Genomic DNA, 20,318 nt, shown 5'->3' with positions numbered 1-20,318 from the left:
ATTGTATTGTTTATAGCAATACAATCCCACCTTAAGAAACAGGAAACATCTCGAATAAACAACCTACCCTTGCACCTAAAGCAATTAGAGAAAGAAGAACAAAAACATCCCAAAGTTAGCAGAAGGAAAGAAATCATAAAAATCAGATCAGAAATAAATGAAAAAGAAATGAAGGAAACGATAGCAAAGATCAATAAAACTAAAAGCTGGTTCTTTGAGAAGATAAACAAAATTGATAAACCATTAGCCAGACTCATCAAGAAAAAAAGGGAGAAGACTCAAATCAATAGAATTAGAAATGAAAAAGGAGAAGTAACAACTGACACTGCAGAAATACAAAAGATCATGAGAGATTACTACAAGCAACTCTATGCCAATAAAATGGACAACCTGGAAGAAATGGACAAATTCTTAGAAATGCACAACCTGCCAAGACTGAATCAGGAAGAAATAGAAAATATGAACAGACCAATCACAAGCACTGAAATTGAAACTGTGATAAAAAATCTTCCAACAAACAAAAGCCCAGGACCAGATGGCTTCACAGGTGAATTCTGTCAAGCATTTAGAGAAGAGCTAACACCTATCCTTCTCAAACTCTTCCAAAATATAGCAGAGGGAGGAACACTCCCAAACTCATTCTACGAGGCCACCATCACCTTGATACCAAAACCAGACAAGGATGTCACAAAGAAAGAAAACTACAGGCCAATATCACTGATGAACATAGATGTTTTGATCCTCAACAAAATACTAGCAAACAGAATCCAACAGCACATTAAAATGATCATACACCATGATCAAGTGGGGTTTATTCCAGGAATGCAAGGATTCTTCAATATATGCAAATCAATCAACGTGATACACCATATTAACAAATTGAAGAAGAAAAGCCATATGATCATCTCAATAGATGCAGAGAAAGCTTTCGACAAAATTCAACACCCATTTATGATAAAAAAAAAACCCTGCAGAAAGTAGGCATAGAGAGAACTTTCCTCAACATAATAAAGGCCATATATGACAAACCCACAGCCAACATCATCCTCAATGGTGGAAAACTGAAAGCATTTCCACTAAGATGAGGAACAAGACAAGGTTGCCCACTCTCACCACTCTTATTCAACATAGTTTTGCAAGTTTTAGCCACAGCAATCAGAGAAGAAAAGGAAATAAAAGGCATCCAAATTGGAAAAGAAGAAGTAAAGCTGTCACTGTTTGCAGATGACATGATACTATACATAGAGAATCCTAAAGATGATACCAGAAAACTACTATAGCTTATCAATGAATTTGGTAAAGTAGCAGGATACAAAATTAAAGCAAATAAATCTCTGGCATTCCTATATACTAATGATGAAAAATCTGAAAGTGAAATCAAGAAAACACTCCCATTTACCATTGCAACAGAAAGAATAAAATATCTAGGATAAACCTACCTAAGGAGACAAAAGACCTGTATGCAGAAAATTATAAGACACTGATGAAAGAAATTAAAGATGATACAAATAGATGGAGAGATATACCATGTTCTTGGATTGGAAGAATCAACATTGTGAAAATGACTCTACTACCCAAAGCAATCTACAGATTCAGTGCAATCCCTATCAAACTACCAATGGCATTTTTCACAGAACTAGAACAGAAAATTTCACAATTTGTATGGAAACACAAAAGACCCCAAATAGCCAAAGGAATCTTGAGAAAGAAAAACGGAGCTGGAGGAATCAGGCTCCCTGACTTCAGACTATACTACAAAGCTATAGTAATCAAGACAGCATGGTACTGGCACAAAAACAGAAAGATAGATCAATGGAACAGGATAGAAAGCCCAGAGATAAACCCACGCACATATGGTCACCTTATCTTTGATAAAGGAGGCAGGAATGTACAGTGGAGAAAGCACAGCCTCTTCAATAAGTGGTGCTGGGAAAACTGGACAGGGACATGTAAAAGTATGAGATTAGATCACTCCCTAACACCATACACAAAAGTAAGCTCAAAATGGATTAAAGACCTAAATGTAAGGCCAGACACTATCAAACTCTTAGAGGAAAACATAGGCAGAACACTCTATGACATAAATCACAGCAAGATCCTTTTTGACCCACCTCCTAGAGAAATGGAAATAAAAACAAAAATAAAGAAATGGGACCTAATGAAACTTCAAAGCTTTTGCACAGCAAAGGAAACCATAAACAAGACCAAAAGACAACCCTCAGAATGGGAGAAAATATTTGCAAATGAAGCAACTGAGAAAGGATTAATCTCCAAAATTTACAAGCAGCTCAATAACAAAAAAACAAACAACCCAATCCAAAAATGGGCAGAAGACCTAAATAGACATTTCTCCAAAGAAGATATACAGATTGCCAACAAACACATGAAAGAATGCTCAACATCATTAATCATTAGAGAAATGCAAATCAAAACTACAATGAGATATCATCTCACACCAGTCAGAATGGCCATCATCAAAAAATCTACAAACAATAAATGCTGGAGAGGGTGTGGAGCAAAGAGAACACTCTTGCACTGCTGGTGGGAATGTGAATTGGTACAGCCACTATGGAGAACAGTATGGAGTTTCCTTAAAAAACTACAAATAGAACTACCATATGACCCAGCAATCCCACTACTTGGCATATACCCTGAGAAAACCATAATTCAAAAAGAGTCATGTACCAAAATGTTCATTGCAGCTCTATTTACAATAGCCCAGAGATGGAAACAACCTAAGTGTCCATGATCAGATGAATGGATAAAGAAGATGTGGCACATATATACAATGGAATATTACTCAGTCATAAAAAGAAATGAAATTGAGCTATTTGTAATGAGGTGGATAGACCTAGAGTCTGTCATACAGAGTGAAGCAAGTCAGAAAGAGAAAGACAAATGCCGTATGCTAACACATATATATGGAATTTAAGAAAAAAAAATGTCATGAAGAACCTAGGGGTAAAACAGGAATAAAGACACAGACCTACTAGAGAATGGACTTGAGGATATGGGGAGGGGGAAGGGTAAGCTGTGACAAAGCGAGAGAGAGCCTTGGACATGTATACACTACCAAACGTAAAATAGATAGCTAGTGGGAAGCAGCCGCATAGCACAGGGAGGTCAGCTCCGTGCTTTGTGACCACCTGGATGGGTCGGAGGGGGAGGGTGGGAGAGAGGGAGGGAGACGCAAGAGGGAAGGGATTTGGGAAGGGGTGTGTATGTATAACTGATTCACTTTGTTATAAAGCAGAAGCTGATATACCATTGTGAAGCAATTATACACCAATAAAGTTGTAAAAAAAAAAAACACCATTGTAAATAACTCAGAGAGGAACTCAAAACTTCACAAGTGCTGACAATTTAGCAAATGATGACGATGACAGCACTGGTCACACAGAGCAGTCAGTTGTTCTCCAGATAAGTCTAATAAAAATAAAGTACATGAAGAGCTTATCTCCAGAAACTAGAAAAACGTGATAAAAAATGAACACAGTGAAAGCAGGGAAAGAATTAGTAAAGATACAAAAAACATGAAACAAATAGAAGTGATACATCCCAAAGGTGGTTCTTTGGAGAATGGCAAACATATACTATAGATAGGCTTCTGGCAGGGCTAATTAAGGTGAGAAAGGAATGCACGCACAAAGAGAGGGATAAAACTGCAGCTCCAGGGAGGATGTGTTGAATCTGTGTTCCTGCCCCGAAACTTAAAAAAATAATAATAATAAAATAGGTGGTTTCCCAGCTGTTTCATTTGATAAATAATCAAAGTTGACTCCTTCTCCCCCTGACATCTGGATGTTAGGGCTCCTCAGAACTTGGTCCTGGGCCTCCTCCTGTCCACATGCTCTTCCCCTAGGACATCTCATCCAGTCCGTGGCATCAACAGACATGCATTATGCTGGTGGCTTCCACAGGAACCTGAGCCCAGGCCTCTGAGCTCAGACTTAGAGATCGAACTCCTGACTTGCCCTCTCCATTTGCTGTTACACAAGACATTTCAAACTTCAAAGGAAGAAAGCTCCAAACTTTTCATTCCCACCTTGCCCCCAAACCAGTCCCTTCTGTCGTCCTCTCAGTGGCACAGCCACACACCCAGGTGCTTAAGCCAGAAGCCCTGCAGTCATCCTTCTTTCTTCACTTTTCCTCATTCCCCACGTACAGCCCATCATTCTGTCCTACCTCCAGAATAAACAAATCCCTGTCTATCCTCTGGACTGTCATTGCCACCACTCCCAGCCATCACTTCCAAACTGGTCTCCAGCTCCTTTTTTGTTCCCTTCCTGTCCATTCTCAGTCCTGTAAAATGCTTGGCCATTATCTCTTCAAGGCCTCCTCTTCTGTCTCCTCTTTTTGCTGGAATTCTAGAAGCTTTTAGGTCTTGTCATCACGATGTCTGAAACCTCACATGCTGCCCCTTGGTGGTCTGTTTACATCTCGGGCTTGGCACTCTGGGCCTCTTCTCTTTGGAATCTCAGGTGTTCATGGGAAATGATCTTGAATTACTTCAAAGATGCCCTCCTCCCCTCCATCCCTGCTTGTCTCTCTCTTTCTGGAACTTCTAGAATGTTGGTCCTCCCAAAGTCATCCTCTTAACTTTCCTCTCCTGTCTTCCATTTTTTCGTCTTTTTTCTCTATTCATAGGAATTTTCCTCAGCTTTATGACTCCTTCCATCGAGGTTTTTATTTCTGCTCTCCTGTTTTTTAGTTTCCAGAGCTCTTCTTTTGTGCTTGGGATATCAGCTGTATGAGGGCAGGGCCTTAGCTCTATGCTAGTCACCATGGCACCGCCAGCACCTGGTTCACCATCTGTCCCAGGGCAGGCATTCAGTGAGAACATTGTGAATAAGTGAAGTGGGAGGGTCTGGAGGTATGAACACACCCTTGACCATGGGAAGAAAAGTCAAAGATGTTGTGGAAGGACTTTCATTCCTAAAGGATGTGCTCCATTGGTTAGGTGGTGAGTGTATTACATCTTCAAGGAACAGAGAATTCCTGCACTGTTTAAACTGTTCCTGGAGCTTTGAGAAAGAAGGGAAACTTCACAGTTCTATCCTAATGGCAAATCCTGACAGAGCTAATGCAAAAGGGAGATCCTGGACCAACTTCTTCCTTCCTGGGGTTGTGTAAAACCCTGAGCAAATATATTCAGGTAGTAGCATCTAAAGCTCAGCATTTTTGTCTACTGTAAGGCTCCGTACAATCTCTAAGATGCGAATGTATAGAAAACTTTCAGAAAAGAGCCTTAGTATACAGCTCTGCACATACTTAATTTTTGAAGTGCTACATCTATAAACAGAATCTGAAAAGAATGTTCCTTGGAACATGGTTTGGGAAAACGCCACTCTAGATAGTATAATAAAAGGGCAATGTATTTATCATTTCAGGAACTCAAGGATGATTAAGTATTAGAAAATATATTAATAAAATTCATTATAGGTCTCTGGTGGGTTTTATTATTAAAAATCATGGTGACAAATTTTTAAAAATTGATCAAGTTCAACCTATGTCCCTACTGCAAACTGTTAGCAGTGATAAATAAGATTTTTAAATGCCCCATACATTAATGGTGAAAGACTTAAATTAGGCCTGCCTATTGAAATCAGAAACTGAGATAAGCATGTTTATTATCAGTATCATTTAGAGTTGTTCTGGCTGTGTAGCCAATGCATAAGACAAGAAAATAAAATAATATGGATCAATACAGAGAAAGTCAGGGAGAAGGGAATGATGACTTGCCCTTAACAATAATTAAAACACATTCCAGAATTTAATAACAATACTGTGACCTGAGACAGGGTGGACATTGGTAGAGCAGAATAGGAAGGCTAGAAACATAACCAATAAAAACACTAATATTTAATATATGATGGCAGGTCATATTCGAAATCAGTGAGGAATGGGAGAACTGTGTAGTAAGATAATTATTTGGAAAAAAGCTAGATTTCTGGTTTATATCAGAAATACATTTCAATTACATATAGAAAATAAAACCATGAAAATGCTACAAGGAAACCTACATAAGTGTTTAATCATAAAAAACAGGTTAGATAAAGCAGATATGGAAAGAGAAAGATTGATTTTACTGCTGATGAATTTAAAACTCACATCAAAAACTAATGAAACTAAATTTTAAATGAATCTGGGGAAATATTTATAACAAACACCACATGAAAGGCTGATGTTCCCAATTCATAGAGTTTCACCAATTAATTTAAAGGAGAGAGAGTCCTGGTGGAGTAATGAATGAAGGGTATGGTACAAACAACCACTTAACAGAAAAAAAGAAATATAAATAAACCAATTAGTGTTTACAAAGGGTTGCCTTCCCTGGTTATCAAATTGCATATTCACATGGAACGCTTTAGCAGTGGGGGTATTGGTGGTGGGTCAACATGGGCTCCTGAGTCAGCCAATAGATGTGGCATTTAGAGACAGACTCTCAGGGAAGAGGAAATGTGGTGAACCAGTACCTGCCGTTTCTAACACGATGCGTTAAGTCCCGTGTTTATCCTGAGAATATTTATTTTCTGTTTACTTTTCTTGTGGATAACTTAGAACCTATTCAAAAGTAGAATAGTGTAATAAGTTGCCATGTACCATCACCAAATGTTCAAGAAAAGTCTCATTTTGTCTGTACCCCCAAATTCATTGAAATTCTAGGATTTTGAGGTTTAATAATAATTAAACAGAGACATGTAAAGTAAAGTAATGGTCCCTCCCACACACCCCCATCCCTCTAAAAAATCTTCTCATGAATAACTAACAAAAATGTAGTATTTATCCTTCCATATTTTATATATTATTGATGCAGAAATACAAACATGTACATATATACAGCTTTACCATTATTTTATAATTTGTTTTTCATCCCAATAATTTGTCGGGGTCACCTTTCCAAGACAATGTGTTTAGGTCTTTTTCATTTTTTGTACAACTGCACAATGTTAAGTAGTATGAAATAGTCTATATTAAACCATTCCCCAGTTGATACTCAAGCACGTTGTTTAAAATATTTGCTGTTGCAAACAATGCTGAAATACCTATTCTCATGTATAAAGAATGAATATTAAAATAAATGATGATACAGTTTTGTAAATTGATGAAATTAGTAGGGATTTAAAAGTATAAGACCCTGTGTTGCAGTGAGTAGCAAATGGACACTTTTTTTTAAAATTTATTTCATTGAAGTATAGTTGATTTACAATGTTGTGTTAATTTCTACTGTACGGCAAAGTGATTGAGTTATACGTATATATACACATTCTTTTTCATCATGGTTTATCACAGGGTATTGAATATTGTTCCCTGTGCTATACAGTAGGACCTTGTTTTTTTATTTTTTTGTTTCTTTGTTTGGTTTTGGGTTTTTTTTTGGCTGCACCACGCGGCATACAGAATCTTAGTTTCCCAACCAGGGGTCAAACCCGTGCCCCCTGCAGTGGAAGCATGAAGTCTTAACCATTGGACCACCAGGGAAGTCCCAGGATCTTCTTGTTTATCCATTCTATATACAATAGTTTGCATCTGCTAATGCAAACTCCCAAACTCCCAAACTCCCAGTCCATCCCTCCCCTCCCCCCTCCCCCTTCACAACCACAAGTCTGTTTTCTATGTCTGTGAGTCTGTTCTATTTTATAGATAAATTCATTTGTGTCATATTTTAGATTCCACATATAAGTGATATCATATGGTATTTGTCTTTCTCCTTCTGACTTACTTCACTTAGTATGATAATCTCTAGGTCCATCCATGTTGCTGTGTATGGCATTATTTCATTCTTTTTTATGGCTAAGTAGTATTCCATTGCATATATATACCACATCTTTTTTTTTTAAGTGTAGGTGTTTTTTTTAATTGAAGTATAGTTGATTTACAATATCGTGTTAGTTTCTGTACCACATCTTCTTTATCCATTTATCTATCTATGGATATTTAAGTTATTTCCATGTCTTGGCTATTGTAAATAGTGCTGCAGTGAACATTGGGGTGCATGTATCTTTTTGAATTAGTTTTCTCCAGATATATCCCCAAGAGTGGGATTGCAGGATCATATGGCAACTCTGTTTTTAGTTTTTTGAGGAACCTCCATAGTGGCTGCACCAATTTGCATTCCCACCAGCAGTGCAGGAGGGCTCCCTTTTCTCCACACCCTCTCCAGCATTCGTTTTGTATAGACCTTATAATGATGGCCATTCTTTTTTTAAAAAAATTAATTAATTAATTAATTATTTTTGTCTGCATTGGGTCTTCGTTGCTATGCGTGGGCTTTCTCTAGTTGTGGTGAGCAGGGGCTTCTCTTGTTGCGGAGCATGGGCTCTAGGCGCTCAGACTTCAGTAGTTGCAGCACACGGACTCAGTAGTTGTGGCACATGGGCTTAGTTGTTCCATGGCATGTGGGACCTTCCCAGACCAGGGCTCAAACCCATGTCCCGTGCATTGGCAGGCAGATTCTTAACCACTGTGAATGATGGCCATTCTGACCGGTGTGAGGTGACACCTCATCGTAGTTTTGATTTGTAGTTTTGATTTGCATTTCTCTAATAATTAGTGATGTTGAGCATCTTTTCATGTGCCTGTTGGCCATCTGTGTGTCTTCTTTGGAGAAATGTCTATTTAGGTCTTCTGCCCATTTTTCGATTGGGTTGTTTGGTTTTTTGTTATTGAGTTGTATGAGCTGTTTGTATATTTTGGAAATTAAACCCTTGTTGGTCACATCAGCAGATAGACATTGGTCTCTGTGTGGGATTGTAAATTCACCCATCCTTTCTGTATATATTTAACAGTTTGTATCAAACACTTTTTTTTTTTTGCGGTACGCGGGCCTCTCACTGTCATGGCCTCTCCCGTTGTGGAGCACCGGCTCCGGATGCGCAGGCTCAGCGGCCATGGCTCACGGGCCCAGCCACTCCTCAGCATGCGGGATCTTCCCAGACCGGGGCTCGAACCCGTGTCCCCTGCATCGGCAGGCAGACTCTCAACCACTGCGCCACCAGGGAAGCCCTCAAACACTTTTTAATAAGGTGTTCACTGTTTGACAGATCTGTTCTAGTCCTAGGAACTTGTTATAAGGAGACATTCAGACTGGTGCCAGGGAAGGATGATTCATTGCAGTTGTTTCTGTTGCTCCCAATGTCGTACCTTAGGGGACTTGTTTAAACAAGACGTGGTACATCCACTAGATGGAATACTAAGCAGCCACTAAGGTGCTGATGCAGGTTGCCATCTCTTGAGGTCAGGGCGTTAACTGAGGCTGCAAGCTAGTTGGGAAGCAGCATGTAAAGTATGATTCGAGTTTGGGCCAAATGATGACCTGTTTGTGCTCTAGAGGCAAGGATGACATCAGATAGTCCTGTCTCCCTCTCTAATCCCAGTGCCTGGGACCCGATGACATGCTCTAAAACAGGGGTTCCCAACCCCCAGGCCGCAGACCGGTACTGGTCTGCAGTCTGTTAAGTACCGGGCCACACAGCAGGAGGTAAGTGGCGGGCGAGTGAGCGAAGCTTCACCTGCCGCTCCCCATTGCTCACATTACCACCTGAACCATCTACCTCCCACCCCACCCCCGTCTGTGGAAAAATTGTCTTCCACAAAACTGGTCCCCAGTGCCAAAAAGGTTGGGGACCGCTGCTCTAAAAAGCCCTGGGAATTGATAGACCAGAATGCTGCATGCTTATCGCCCAATGTGAGATGATGAGCAGTCTTCAAGATTTTGTCTCTTTTTGCTTATCTGCCTTTTATAATTTGTCTACATCTTAGTATGCATTGCTTGCATAATATAGGTAAGTTTAAAAGAAAGGTAGACAAACAAGCAAAATGTAACATGAGATGGAAGACACCTGATGTGGTGGACAGGAACCCTGGCCTGAGGATCCGGGCTCAGATCCTGTCCCTTATGTGCTAGGCCAAGTCTTACGAACTCAGACACATCACCCACCACTGAGCCTCTGCTTCTGCCTCTCTGCAGTGGGGCTGCCTGCCCTACCTGTCCCACAGGTGTATTTGAGGATAAAAATAGAAGAGTAATGTTCACCTGCCCAGTTCATTTACTCAATTTCAGTTGCCATATTTGAGCCTGAGATCTGGGTGACCTTCCTTGGATTCTGTTATGTGTTTCCTTTCCATTTTTAAACGTGCTTTGAAAAGTGAACACCATAATGCAGGTGTAACTGTCAGGTGGGATGTTGCCTGCAATAATGATAACAGTAATAATAGATACCAGGCTTTTTTGGATCTTAGTATATACTTTGGAAGAAAACCAATAACTTTTTTAAGACATGAAAATTTTACGTTGGTCTAAGTTTAAAATACACCTGTTTTAGTAGCCCTCATTATCATATTGGTTTTTGTTAAACTTCACCTTCCTGGGGGAGTTGGAATAACTTGGGCACCATTTATGTTTTCATCCTTGAACTGGTACTGGTCTGATGACTTTGTGGTGGTACCAGGTCAGCAAAGTGCCTGCATAGGTGGGGAGATGGTAGAGTGGCGGCCGACTGCAGTCAACACCTCAGGTGGAATGTGACCATGAAGCTGCAGTTGACCAGCTCTTAATGAAACTGATAATTCCATCTCAGCAATTAGAATTGTGCCGAGGAACAATTAATTAAGCTTAACTTTCACTGAGAATCAACTCTTCCTGCCAACTCTACCTCAGGTTGTAAGGGAAAGAATGAGTCCCTATGGGTGATGAGACATATTGTTGTACGCCTTCATCATTTCAGCAGTGGGAAGCCATCCCACACCTGCCACACATGGGGCACCAGATGGATGAGGTTGTGTTGGGTCCTGCTGCAAGGGGCGGTCACCAGCCGACCTGCCTCCTGCAGCATTCAGTGTACCTGGGTCAAGAGTGTGGGACTCGGTAGAGAGAAACTTTTGAGTCAACCCAGGCATCCCTGCCCTCACAAACAGTGTGGCAAGGTAGTTCAGAACCCAGGCTGTAGAGCTTGACCTCTGGCCCACATAGCTGCATGATCTTGGACTGCTGGCTTTGTTTCTCTGTAAAGTGGATGGTTATAGAAGCCGCTGTAGAAGGCTAGGATGATGGGCAGGAAGACCTATGTGTAATGTCTGACACAGAAACCTCTCAGGAATATTATTATTAATATTGAATTCTACTGTATATAGCTTTCTTAAATATTGAAGTTTTACTTTTTTCTTTTTAAAAGTAATTTATGTTCCTTACAAGTAAATCAGAAAATACAGAAAAGTGGGGAAAAAAAGGTCACAAATCACATTGCCACCTGAAGCCAATCCTTGTGAGCATTGTGGATCCTGTCCTTCTTACCTGTTTGTATGCATGCATGTGTGTGTACATGCATTCTTGTGTGGTAGCTGCTTTTTAGTTAATTTATAGTTGTAATTATACTGTGCAGTATGTTGTATCTGGCATCTTGTCTTGTTCCCTTACATGGTGTGAGATTTTCCTATCAGTGTGTACATTCTTTGGGTTTTCTTATCCTATTAAGGAATATTTAGCGAAAGCATTTACATGGCAATTTCATTTCCATATCTAGAAATGTTAAGATCCAAAAATCATTTCCAAAAAATATGATTTCCCAAATAATAGAGGACTAGCAGCTTTTAGAGAAATGAGTTGAGCACATGTGGTCAATTTTGCCATTGAAGCTTTGAGTATTATTTTTAACACAGACATAACAGCCTTTAACCTAGATCATTTTCTTTCTCTCCTCAGGACAATTTTCCTAGTATTACTGTTTTCTCAATATGCCAGAAATGTTAAATTTCCTCTCCCAATTTACAAATCCAAGAAAGGATGGACTGCATACAAGTTACAGCTTTTCAAAATGTTCCCTGTGAGTAGTCACCTTTTTTTTTTTTGGCAATATTGCCTTTGGTTCATATGTAAAATGTTTATATGAGAAGAGGGGTTTTAAGCAGGTCGTCCTGGGGGGACCATGTCTGTGTGATGATATCAGGGTACTAATGACCACCCAAATCACCACGGACCTAAAATTTAAAAGCAGTGGAAGTTTCCAATGCTGGAGCCCTTTTAGCAGTATGTGAGAGGACATTGATTGTCCTTGGAATTGAGGGAGGTCTGACTCCATGTGGCCTTTTCAGGCCCATTGTCCATTATTCTTATTTTACTAGCCAGATTCGGGCTAAATAACTTTACTGCATAAAATTGCTCTCTCTAAATGTGATTCCATTCAAGGAATAGGTTCTAAGCAGATCCCTTATGTGTTTTTTCTGCAAAGTACTGATGATGATGGGCTCTCGGGGGTATGATATTCCAACTGCAGGAAGGCGTCTTTTGCCAACAACCATCACTTCTGTTGGCCTGACAGAGCTTTTTCCTTTGACCACTTCAGATCATCCTGGCCATCCTTGTGTCCTGGCTGCTCTGCTTCATCTTCACAGTAACAGATGTCTTCCCTCCTGATAGCATGAAGTATGGCTTCTATGCTCGAACTGATGCCAGGCAGGGTGTGCTTCTGGTAGCCCCGTGGTTTAAGGTCCCATACCCATGTAAGTATTCTGGTGGCCAAGAGGGGTCAGGAGCCCACAAGGGCCCAACCTAGAGGAGTTGGAAGTTGTCAGGAGGCTCTGCAACACGGAAGGCCTTCTTTGTCCCAGAGCATGCCCTGAAAGTCTTACCATTCTGACCCTTAGAGGATTAGACAGCAGAAAAGGGAGACAGGAGGCTTTGTCCCCAGAGGGCCATAATTAACACACAGAGACTAACCAGCTCCCTTCTCAGGTATACTGGTTGTTTCTTTTGGTTCCACTAGGGCAAAATCCCAGACATAAAGGGGTCTCTTGCCAGATTTGAGCTCTGGTGGCCAGGGTTTGAGGGCAGCTGCTTAGAAAGGCAAGTACAGAGCTGCACAGTACCCAAGCCACTGAAATGAACAGACTTGAGTGGGAGGGGCCTGAAGATTAGCAGACGGCTCAAGCATGATGGACTTTGTATAATCTTTTAATGGGTAGCTATAATTTTTTTTTAATTTGGTCACAGCTGTCAGGTAAACTAATATTCATTCACAAATGGATGGATGATGGATCTTAAGTTATAATTTCAGTGTTGGGTAACTCTTGGCCAGGTGGCAGGGATGTACAATCCCCATCTATGAGGTATCACTTGGATTCATGTGTAGCATTTTCTAGACCCTAGCCCCGAAAGTGATTGGTGTGAACCCAGTGATGATCACATGCTTGTTGTTGTATTGTGAAGAGTCTGTTCCTGGCATTTAAGGTTTTTATTAGAATGGAAACCTGAACTTAGTTGGGTTGTACCAATTTATGCCCCTGTCCAGCAGTCACATTTTCATATTTTATGACAAGGAGGAAAAACCAAGGATATTAAGACTGGGTTAGAGATAACTGTTCTAAGGACTTCCCTGGAGGTCCAGTGGCTGGGACTCTTGTGCTTCCACTGCAGGGGGCACGGGTTCAGTTCCTGGTCAGGGAACTAAGATCCCACGTAGCGCGACATGGCCAAAAAAAAAAGAAAAGATAACTGTTCTAAGCATGTTAAATGATAAGGATGCTGGCAGTTGTTCCTTCTGGTCTTGACACATTTACAAACACTGTAAAAAGCTTAGTCTTTCTAAATTCTCGTCAGATTATATGGTATAAGTATGTATTTATGTATACACAAATTCGTCCCCCCTATTCCCCCCTAGTACATGGTTCATAAACATACATGTAATTTGAGATAAAGTGAGTTTAAAAGTCGATTGGTGAGGGAGTCAGGAGGAGGCATGGGTGGGCAGGTAGGAGGAAGCCCCCACGGCACATGTGGGGTGGTCCTCGCTGCCTGTGCATGCGGCTCCCAAGATGAGCACAAATAGAAACACAGAGTGGGGGTGTCCAGGAGAAGCAGCTGTGCATGTGTTGAGAGACCAGAGAGATTTTGCTCAGGTACCATGGGACCCATGCATAAGGAGGCATAACTAAGTTGGACAGGGCCTTAATGTCATGACTGCAGAGAGTGCTGTCTGGCTCCTCTTGACAACAGCCCTTGACTGCCACCAGCTTCTCTATTGCCAGAGCTCCCCGAGATAAAGAGCTACTTCCAGAGCCAGAGGATGTAGTCTTATGTACTCTCTAATGATTTGGCTTAATCCAGAGACAAGTTTTCATATATCTAGAGCAGTGGTTCTTAGTCTTTAATATGCTAAGAATTACCTGGATTGGTTGTTAAAATACAGATTTCTGGTCCAAAATGTCAACAGTGCTGAGTTGAGAAACCCTGCTATAAAGTAACAAAATAAATTAAAGCTTCTAGATAAGAGGAAAGATGAAATAACAGACTTAAATAGAAGGCTGGAAGCCAGCAGGTTTAAAATTTAAATAAATAAATAATCTGAAGGAAAAGGGATCAAAAATTAAGATTACAAATTTTAAATGTTGAAGTAAATGGAATAAAGATTTTAAAAATAAGGACTTCAGGCAAAGCGGAAAAAATAAGAAAGCAGTAAAAAAGTAAAAAGACAGAAAATAAAAGGCAATTTCTGAAAAATAATAAATGGCAAAATAAAACAAGAATCCAACCCCCAAAATCAAGATACTAAAATGAAACCACAGTGCTGCATCAGCAAAGGTAACCATATAAAAGGTTATTTAGAAAACACAAAATGTTGCTTGATAAAGAAATCATCTGCATGTGAAGAATCCATTCCAAACCAATCCAGAGATGAGATGTTGACCAAGCCGGTTGCTGGTGGGTCTGCATCTTGAACCCCTGACCACAGGCTGCCTCTGCACCCCCTGGTCAGCTCCCACAGGGTAAAGTGAGCTCCAGGCAGGAAAAGTTCTGTCTACACACATACTCCAGGCATATTCTGCACATCTGACTTTACGTGTCATCTTTTTCTTCGCAAACTTGTGGTTGCTCCCATTACCTATGAGACAGAGGCAAGCCCCTCCAGGGGGCTGGTCAAGGCCTTCCAAACCTCCCTGCCCCGTGCTGCACACCCCCCTCTGCTGAGCACTAGCCTATTCCTGCCCGGCTGTGTCCATCCACTGATGCTCAGGCTGCTGCCTACCCAGAACGCCCTCTCCACCTGTCTCCTGCTCTCCAGGCCCTTCTTGGATAGGGACTGTGCTAATTCCTCACTTCCTAACTGGTACTCATTGTGACCTGGTTTGGGTTGCCTTCATTTGAAGTCTAATCATTGCACTGGTTCCAAGATGTTTTAGTGTTCTGATCCCTCAGTACACTGTTGGCCCCTGCACAAGACAACATTTTATACATGTCTTTTTTCACTGTCCTTTCTATTTAGTAGCTCTATTATAACTAACGGTTCAGGGAAAGAAGGTCTAGGTACTTTACAAAGAAGTCTATTCGTTCTAACAGTGAAGGTTCCTCATGCTATTTTTATTAAATAAGGTCAATGGTTTTCGGTATCCAAATAGATATACTTTTAAAGAAAAAAAAAAAAAACCCGTACTAAAAATTAAATCTGGATAGGATACTCAAAATGAAGCTACCTGGGGACTTTGCTTTGCTTTCTCAAAGGAAACTCTTTAATTTTCCGTAACATGGTTTACTTAAAAAAAACAAAAGTGCTGGAATTATACTAGAGAAGGGTTGTCTATACTTTGTGCCATGCTTTACTGTTGGGATTTAAATTTAGCTGGTGATTTTTCATTTGACGCCACCCCCTGGGCAGGAGCACTATTTTGTATCATGCTTTGCACAGCAGGGCTAAAAATCCTCTTCATACAAATTCCTATGCCAACAAAGCAGGCTGTGTTGAACTGTAATTTAACAGACACTGAGTGTGGCTTTGAAGCAGGAAGAGTAGCACCCACCTCTTCCAGCCAAACAATTTCTTCTTTTAAATAAAGCAGACCAATCCTGGTTATGGCTGTCTTCATCCAACTCAGAAACTATTCCCAGGCATCTAGTGCACTGATGACTTAGGTGTAAAAATAAACAAATAGTTTCCATGAGCTTCAAAAATCTGAGTGGATCTTGTAGTGTCCTCTAACATACTGAATGACTCAGTGTCCTGAAAACTTTTGCCTGCCTCTCTAAGGAAGTTCATGAGACTTTCATGCTTGTTTTCCTTCCTTAGTTCAATGGGGACTGCCCACCATCTCTGCGGCTGGTGTCATCGGCATGCTCAGTGCGGTCGTTGCCAGTATTATCGAGTCTATCGGGGACTACTACGCCTGTGCAAGGCTGTCCTGTGCCCCACCGCCCCCCATCCATGCAATAAACAGGTGCGTTCCTGAGAAAAAACGAGCTCTTCATCGGGCCCAGCGCCTCATACTTTGCTCATTGGTTTGGATAACCAAGAGTTTCAACATGAAGTAGCCAAGCACCAGGGCTCTTTATTGGCTGTTTGTTTTGGATAAGTCACTGCCCCCATTTTGCCCTGATTTTCCTCATCCATAATATGGAGCAGAATTCCCACCCTTCTTCCTCATGGTAACAATTGTGTAAGACATTCTCTGTGAGATCACTGCAGACCTTAAACTCGCCAAAACAAGTACCAGATACCGCCACTGTTCTTTGCTTGGTTTGGGTCATGGATGTATTGCCCCCTTTGATTTCTTGTTTTCCCAGCAGTTCTAGTCACAGTTACAATTCATATAGAGAGAGACAAGAGCAGGAATAAATGAAGTCTGTAGAATCTAGAGGTTTATGAGCTGTGGAGTTTATATTCTCAGCACATCTGGTCTTTAGTTTCTGGATGCTGGGGGCAAATTGGGCCCTATGGAAGCTGCAGAGAAGAGAAAACAGCCCAGATCATTCTGCCTTGCCCAGCCAGCTGCCGCCCTTCCAGAAGGGATTGTGTGTGATGAGATCCAAAGGGCTGGTGTCTTAGCATCTCTTGCATTGGTTCTGTTGGGGTTTAGAGTCCTGGTTTTTCTGTTTTTCTCTAATGGAGTTATTTCATATGAGTAAATTATTTATATACTGATTCTTTTAAAAGTTCTAATGTTTACAAAATTACAAAGCATTTCCTTTCTGATAAAACTATATTAGTAATAGGAAAGGAATCAAATCAATGGATGACCCATGTTTGTCTTAGATTCCAACAAATGACTTTATATTTCTGGCTAAAATCTTTTAATTTGGAATAATTTTTAAACATTTGTGTCTGATGTGTGGTTCAGAGATGTGCTTCTCAAAGTTGAATGAGCATGGAGAATCCTGTTAAAATGCAGGTCTTCAGATCTGGGGTGGGGCCTGAGAGTCTGCATTGCTAACCCCTCCTGGGGAGTGTGGAGGCTACAGGTCTGTGGACCCTGCCTTTGGGTCACAACCATTTGGAGTGTATTTCAGCGTATTTCTCCCGTGGAATGAATGTTTTTCTTTCCCCCATTCCTTTACGTTTTAGGGGCATTTTCGTGGAGGGTCTCTCCTGTGTTCTCGATGGCATATTTGGTACTGGGAATGGCTCTACTTCATCCAGTCCCAACATTGGAGTTTTGGGAATTACTAAGGTACAAATATTTTTCTAATTAAATGGTTGGGCCTCTAAATGTTGATCCATTTCATTGATTGGTCTGGCCACTGTGAGTTCCAAAAGGATGGCCTCCAATTCCGAGATCATCTTCTTCCCCATCTCTTATTTTTTCATTGATGGGTTTTGGAATGCTGATAGAGGTCTCTTTCGCCTTGACTGACCTGGGTAGGCAGGCACTCCGGTGCTATTCCTTCATACATTCCACAAATTTTTATTAAGCACCGACCCTTTGCCAGGCTACTGTTCTAGGCACTTGGGATACATCAGTGAATAAAAAAGAGAAATATCCCCATCGTCTGTGGAGTTTAGATTCTAGCAGAGGAAGACAAGCAATAAATAGTAAGCATAAGTATGACAGAAATATGGGGCAGGGTGGGGGATCAGGAGGGTAAGTGTTAAATCGGGTAGTCAGGCTAAGCCTCGTTGAGAAGATGACTTTGAGCAAAGACCTGATGGAGCTGAGGGAGGGAACTGTGCAGGTACCCGGGGAGGGGCATTCATTCCAGTAGTGCAACCGCCAGTGCAAAGCCGCTGCAGAGCAGCAAGGAGGCCAGTGGGGCAGGAAGCAGAGAGGGAAGTGGGAGTGGGCCTGGTAAGAGCAGATAAGGTTCTTGGGGTAGCTGAGGGCCAGGTCCTGCAGCCCTACAGGCTGCCAGGGGCCGAGTGGAAGTGGGGGCCGCAGGGTGTGACTCCATCTGATTTTTTTGTTTTAAAGAATCACTATGGCTGCTATGATGAAAGTAGAACATGGTGGGCGGGAGAGAGGGTAGAAGCAGGAGACCAGTTAGGAGATGGCACTAGTTCTAGATGAGAAATTATATTACTCATTACAAATAAATCAGTCTTACAGTAACACAGTTTTCAAACTGCAGCAGCATCATTCTTCTCTTTCAGATGAAATTGGTTGTGGAGTTAGTGGCAGAACAAGCCACAGCGAGTCACTCAGGTTGAAGCAGTGCCTGGGTCTGAAGTCCTCCCCACTTGTCTCTCCTCCCCACCCCACTCCAAGCACAGACACCACAATCCAGCTTCAGTAAAAAGGAGGCTACTTCTTGGCCTTTCAAATTTACTAGCAAATAAATTTTATATCCCAGTTGCTTTGGGCCAAAGCTTGCTGTTTGCCCAGGGTGTTGAGGAATGCAGCTCGGCCCTGGCCATTGTATGTTGCTCAGCTAGACACCGTTAGAACTGGTTCACCATCTAGGGTGGCCTGCATGAATCAGAGGTCTTCCTCCTGAACTTGAGAACTTGGGGGTGGGCTGGAGCCTTCTAGAACTGTTTGACCTCTTTACAATTAGAAATCCTCCTCCAGCCCTCTGCAAGATTATATAACCAGATAAAAAGAAACCAAATACTTAGTTTGATTAATTGTAACTGCAAATCCAAGTGAAAGGGAGCAGGGCATGCATTGTGCAAGCCTGACATGCCGGTTGGTTTCCTGTAAGTTGGCCAGGCCATCACAGAGCTCAGCCTCAGGTGTGCTGGTGGCCCCACCTGCTGCCTGTTGTTCCTGGCACATGACATGTGAGGGCTGCCTGATGGGCACTTCCTCCAGGATGCCTGGGTCCTATTGCTGCCCATGGTGAGAGCAGATGCTGAGCACACAGAGCTAAGGGAAGGGTCAAATGGGCACCAAATGGGGCATAAGCCACTCTTTAGCCAGTTAGCTGCCCTGAACCTGTAGACATATAACTAATCCAAAATAACAGAGTAGTAAAATTATTATAGATGGAGGGACTCTTGGGGAAACAGTTTAACAAGCCAGCTCCCTTTCTGCACCTTTTTAAAACACATCATCACATAATTTAACCAAGGTCACTGTAGGGAGTAAGTAGTGCTGTCATTAAGGTTTCTTCTAAAACTTGACTGAGATAGTTTGGGGAATAATTATCTTTATTATAATTTCGATGGTGCTAGCTTATTCTGAAAAGGCACCCTGCCCGCATTTTTTAATTGAGCCAATTGATCTTACCTCTGAATCCCTTTGGACCCACTTACCCTAGGCAAAGGCCTTATCCATTTGAGAGCAATATCAGCCCTGGAATTGGTTTCCATTGCCCTGACTCACAGGGGGGTATAACTGAGCCATCTACACAGATGCCTTGGGGTGGGGAAGTAGGACTTGCACCAGAAACTTCTCTGTGGCCTGAGCCATGTGGCTGATGGAAGATTCCTGCCCAGGAAAAGGGAAGCACAAGGTTATAGGCAGTATTCTGCCTCTTGTCCAGCTGAAGGACTTGGGACAGTCATTTTTCTGATTAGAACTCAGATCTGAAATCAGACAATTCTAGATCTAGATCTGTGTTGTCTAATATGGTAGTCAGTAGCCACATGTGGCTGGTGGCCACAGGAAAGCACAGATACAGAATGTTTCCATCACTGTATGAAATTCTTCCAGACACCACTGTCTGGACCATTGTATCAGACTTCCAGAACAAATAGAAAGAGGGTGATCTGTGGCTCTTCCGGAGAATCTATCTCCATTTCCTGGCAACTCCACTGTTCGCTCTCCTTTATCCAGTTATGGTGTTCCATGTACAGACATGGACATTCTAACTATTTGATGAGAGTTGAGGCTGCCTACACCATTGTGTGTTCTGAAGTTCTGAGGGTTGGATGGGTTGGATTCCATGTGCAGGACTTCTCTGCTGAGTGTGTTCCAGTGTCTGTCCCACAGAGAAGGGCAGCATGACATGGTAGGGAGGTGGCTGCTTTGGATCCAGCCCTGGCTCCATCACATTCTACTAAAGTGACCACGGGCAAGTTACATCACCTCTCTGAGTTTCTATACCCTTGTCTATAAAGATAGCTTGCAAGGTTTTGGAATTAATAACTTGATGTAAAGCACTTAGCATGTGGTTA

The 20,318-nt window shown here is 41.7% G+C and overlaps 1 protein-coding gene across 1 annotated transcript in view; it reads left to right on the top strand.

Moving 5' to 3' along the window:
• Positions 1-20,318, top strand: part of SLC23A2 (solute carrier family 23 member 2) — a 149,107-nt gene that overhangs the window by 118,031 nt on the left and 10,758 nt on the right. Inside the window, exons 9-12 of the mRNA XM_082600487.1 lie at positions 11,702-11,822; positions 12,342-12,498; positions 16,056-16,203; positions 17,328-17,433. Coding sequence (XP_082456613.1) covers positions 11,702-11,822; positions 12,342-12,498; positions 16,056-16,203; positions 17,328-17,433 — 532 coding nt within the window. The remainder of the gene's footprint in view (positions 1-11,701; positions 11,823-12,341; positions 12,499-16,055; positions 16,204-17,327; positions 17,434-20,318) is intronic.

Source organism: Mesoplodon mirus (assembly GCF_964341445.2).
Source record: "Mesoplodon mirus genome assembly, chromosome: 15".
Lineage (NCBI taxonomy): Eukaryota > Metazoa > Chordata > Mammalia > Artiodactyla > Ziphiidae > Mesoplodon > Mesoplodon mirus.
The sequence above is the reverse complement of the archived record's forward strand: the minus strand, read 5'-3'. Positions and strand labels throughout refer to the sequence as shown.